General features: G+C 44.4%; 1 protein-coding gene across 4 annotated transcripts in view; it reads left to right on the forward strand.

The window, feature by feature from the left end:
* mbpa (myelin basic protein a) overlaps positions 1-2,615 on the forward strand; it is a 3,697-nt gene extending 1,082 nt beyond the window's left edge. Inside the window, exons 2-7 of one of the 4 annotated variants that reach the window (XM_008331097.3) lie at positions 98-193; positions 624-650; positions 990-1,010; positions 1,572-1,655; positions 1,774-1,794; positions 2,474-2,609. In XM_008331097.3, the coding sequence (XP_008329319.1) occupies positions 98-193; positions 624-650; positions 990-1,010; positions 1,572-1,655; positions 1,774-1,776 (231 nt within the window). In that variant the 3' untranslated portion in view covers positions 1,777-1,794; positions 2,474-2,609. Of the gene's footprint in view, positions 1-97; positions 194-623; positions 651-989; positions 1,011-1,571; positions 1,656-1,773; positions 1,795-2,473 lie in introns of all 4 variants that reach the window. The other 3 variants (XM_008331095.3, XM_025065255.1, XM_008331096.3) reach the window with 3 other exon arrangements.
* The last annotated feature ends 297 nt before the right edge of the window (positions 2,616-2,912 follow it).

Here is a 2,912-nt window from a genome sequence, read left to right on the forward strand (position 1 = left end):
TATATATATATGTGTGTAAATATATATGTAAATAGGTGGAATGTTTCTTTTGATTCCATCTGATGTTTCATATGAAATAATCAGTACTTTCTTGCAGGGCTCGTTCCGGGGTCACCTGACCTCCTCACCGCCGCCATCCTCCGCCCGCCGCCGGCCCAATGAAAACGCAGTGGTGCATTTCTTCAGGACCATTGTAAGTTTGAGACCATGTCAATGTCCTTCACATTTGGCCCATTTGTCCTGCCTACAGCAATGAATTAGGACTTTCAATTTAGCCCAAATTTTGTCAAAATGTGGGCTACGTAACAACCGGACTTTGACTAAATGAGGAGGTGAGGGAGACTGGTTTGTCTGTAGGAGCTAAGGTCTGGTACAGGTAACATGTTAAACCAGTGGAACCAGACTTTGAGCCACCTTTTCATCTGCCCCAGGTGCAACACCTGACTGACAGTAAAGGCTATTCTGTTCTATTCTATTCTGTTCTGTTCTATTCTATTCTGTTCTGTTCTATTCTGTTCTATTCTATTCTATTCTGTTCTATTCTATTCTGTTCTATTCTGTTCTGTTCTATTCTATCATATATAATGAGCTGAATGTCCTAATGCCTTGCTGGTCTTCCTCAGGTTTCATCCCCTCGTCCTAAATCCAGGGTGAGTTTCATGAATTACCCTCCAGACTCACAGCTAACATGTCATATATGTATATATGACATATATATATACATATATGTCAGAGGTCATATATATGTATATATAATATACATATATATGTCATATATACATATATGTCATATATATATAAACATGTATATATATATGCACATATATACATATATATGTATATATATGAAAAATAAAATTCAAATTCAAATCTTAGAATACTGAAAAACTCATCATTCATATTATTATTATTCTTCTTCTTATTATTATTATCATTCTCATGATTTTTAATTTTCATTCGTATGATCATCTTTTGTTTTCCATGTCCAGTGGAGAGAACTCCTGGGCTTGGTACGTCATCACTCTTTCTAGCTGCATGTTATTCATGTCCTGGTTGTTTTCTCACCCAGTCTTCGTCAGTGTGACATGTCCAGTAGAACACTGGACACCAGGACCACTCAGGGACGGCTCTGGCTGACGGCCGTGGTCTACGTCTCCTCCTCCTTTTTTCTCACACCTTCAAATTTCTGTAACATCTTCATGTCCTTTGCTGCTCATGTATTCTTCCTTTCATGTCTCCAACATGTCCTCTTCTCAAATGTCTTATAAGACATATCTGTCTCCACATCACACACACAGTGTTTGGAGTGGATCCAAACTTTCAGGCTGGACTGGTCCCAGGTTTGATTCCACCTGGCATCAGGAACTGTATTTGATTTTTTTTTTTTAATTCAGTATCCAAAAAAACCCAAAACGCTTTTTTTAGCGTGCGCAAATTACAGCATATGTATTGACTGTGTATTAGAGTGACAATAAGTGAACGGTCTCACCTGGTGGTAGAGCAGCAGGTGTGGTTTCAGGCCGACCTGACGTCCAGGTCTACATCGGTTCTCACCCAGCGTTTCTTCCCAGGCCTCATCGCCGCGTGCCGAGAGCACAAAGTCCCCGGTCAGAAGACGCAGGGACCAGAGCACGCTTTCCAGACTCTTCAACCTGGTGAGCCCACAGACACAGACATGGTCAAACTCTCAGGCCTCTCTTTTTTTTCCTCTGTAAACCTCACCCACCGCATGAACCTCACCCTTTCCTGTCTGTCTTCACCCACGTACAACAGTGAGGCTGTCAGCAGAGACCAGTGAGTAACAGATCTGTGACATAAAGACGTATCGGCGGGGCTGTAACGATGCTAACTGGCTAGAACAAGATACAAAACATGAAGTGGAAAGAGTTCCTTTCTTTACAGGAACGTCACTCAGGCGACGCAGGGATCCTTTCTTTACAGGAACGTCACTCAGGCTTCACGGGGACGAAAGAGTTCGTAGCGGGTCATGACCAACGATTTTAGGCACCTACCGCCACCTACTGTACTAGAGTGTGTAGTGTCATGGTACGACCAGTGACTTAGTTTTACTCCTTAATGCGCGATTACGTTTTTTTTTTGTCAGCAGATTTGAATTCCCACACATTAGTATGGATTTTTAACCGACTCACGAAGCATCGTTACATCCCTGGTCGATTCATTTCACAGCAGCTTCTCGTCATAATAAACTAAAAAACTGACGACCCAGCCGACATTTCATTTTTTATTCCAGCGGCGGTCAGTAACCTTCAGGCGTAAACCACATCTACCTCTGTTTCATTTTCAGTGTGGATTTTCCTAAAACCTCCATTTTCTTTAACGTAGACGACAATCAAAGCAACTCGCCGCAGTTTTAACCCAGACATTTTGCCGAAACATATCTACAGAATAAACCTTCACGGTCTCCCCCCACGGTCCTGCTCTTCAAATTCAGCTTTTGTCATTTTCTCTGCAGGGAGAAACCAAGTCCCGTCCACCCCCCAAACGCTGGAGCACCATCTTCTGAGCTCGCCACTGAGGGCCAAACCACAGACCCGTGTGTGCCGATGGGACAAGAGGAGGAAACTTATCAGGCCGGGGGCAGGGGGGGGGGGGGGGGGGGGCGGAGGGGTGTACGGTGACACACAAGCCTACGGAGCACTCCCACCAAGACTGTGGCCATGAAGTGGGCCCCGGGCCTTAGGTTGAGCTCCATGTGGAGGCCTGATCTTTTAATCTTCTTCTTCTTCTCTGATCAATTCAGGTCGCAGCCAATCACCAGGCTCCGCTGTGGAGCCACTTTACGAGGCCTTGTATTCTCCGGCCCGTGTTTCCAGACAGACATTTTATGAGGCGGAGCAGAGTGTAACAGTAAATCTCTTCCTTCCCCTGTCTTCACCAAAATTACCCCCCCC

The sequence above is a fragment of the Cynoglossus semilaevis genome, chromosome 18 (genome assembly GCF_000523025.1).
Source record: "Cynoglossus semilaevis isolate Cse_v1.0 chromosome 18, Cse_v1.0, whole genome shotgun sequence".
Taxonomy (NCBI): domain Eukaryota; kingdom Metazoa; phylum Chordata; class Actinopteri; order Pleuronectiformes; family Cynoglossidae; genus Cynoglossus; species Cynoglossus semilaevis.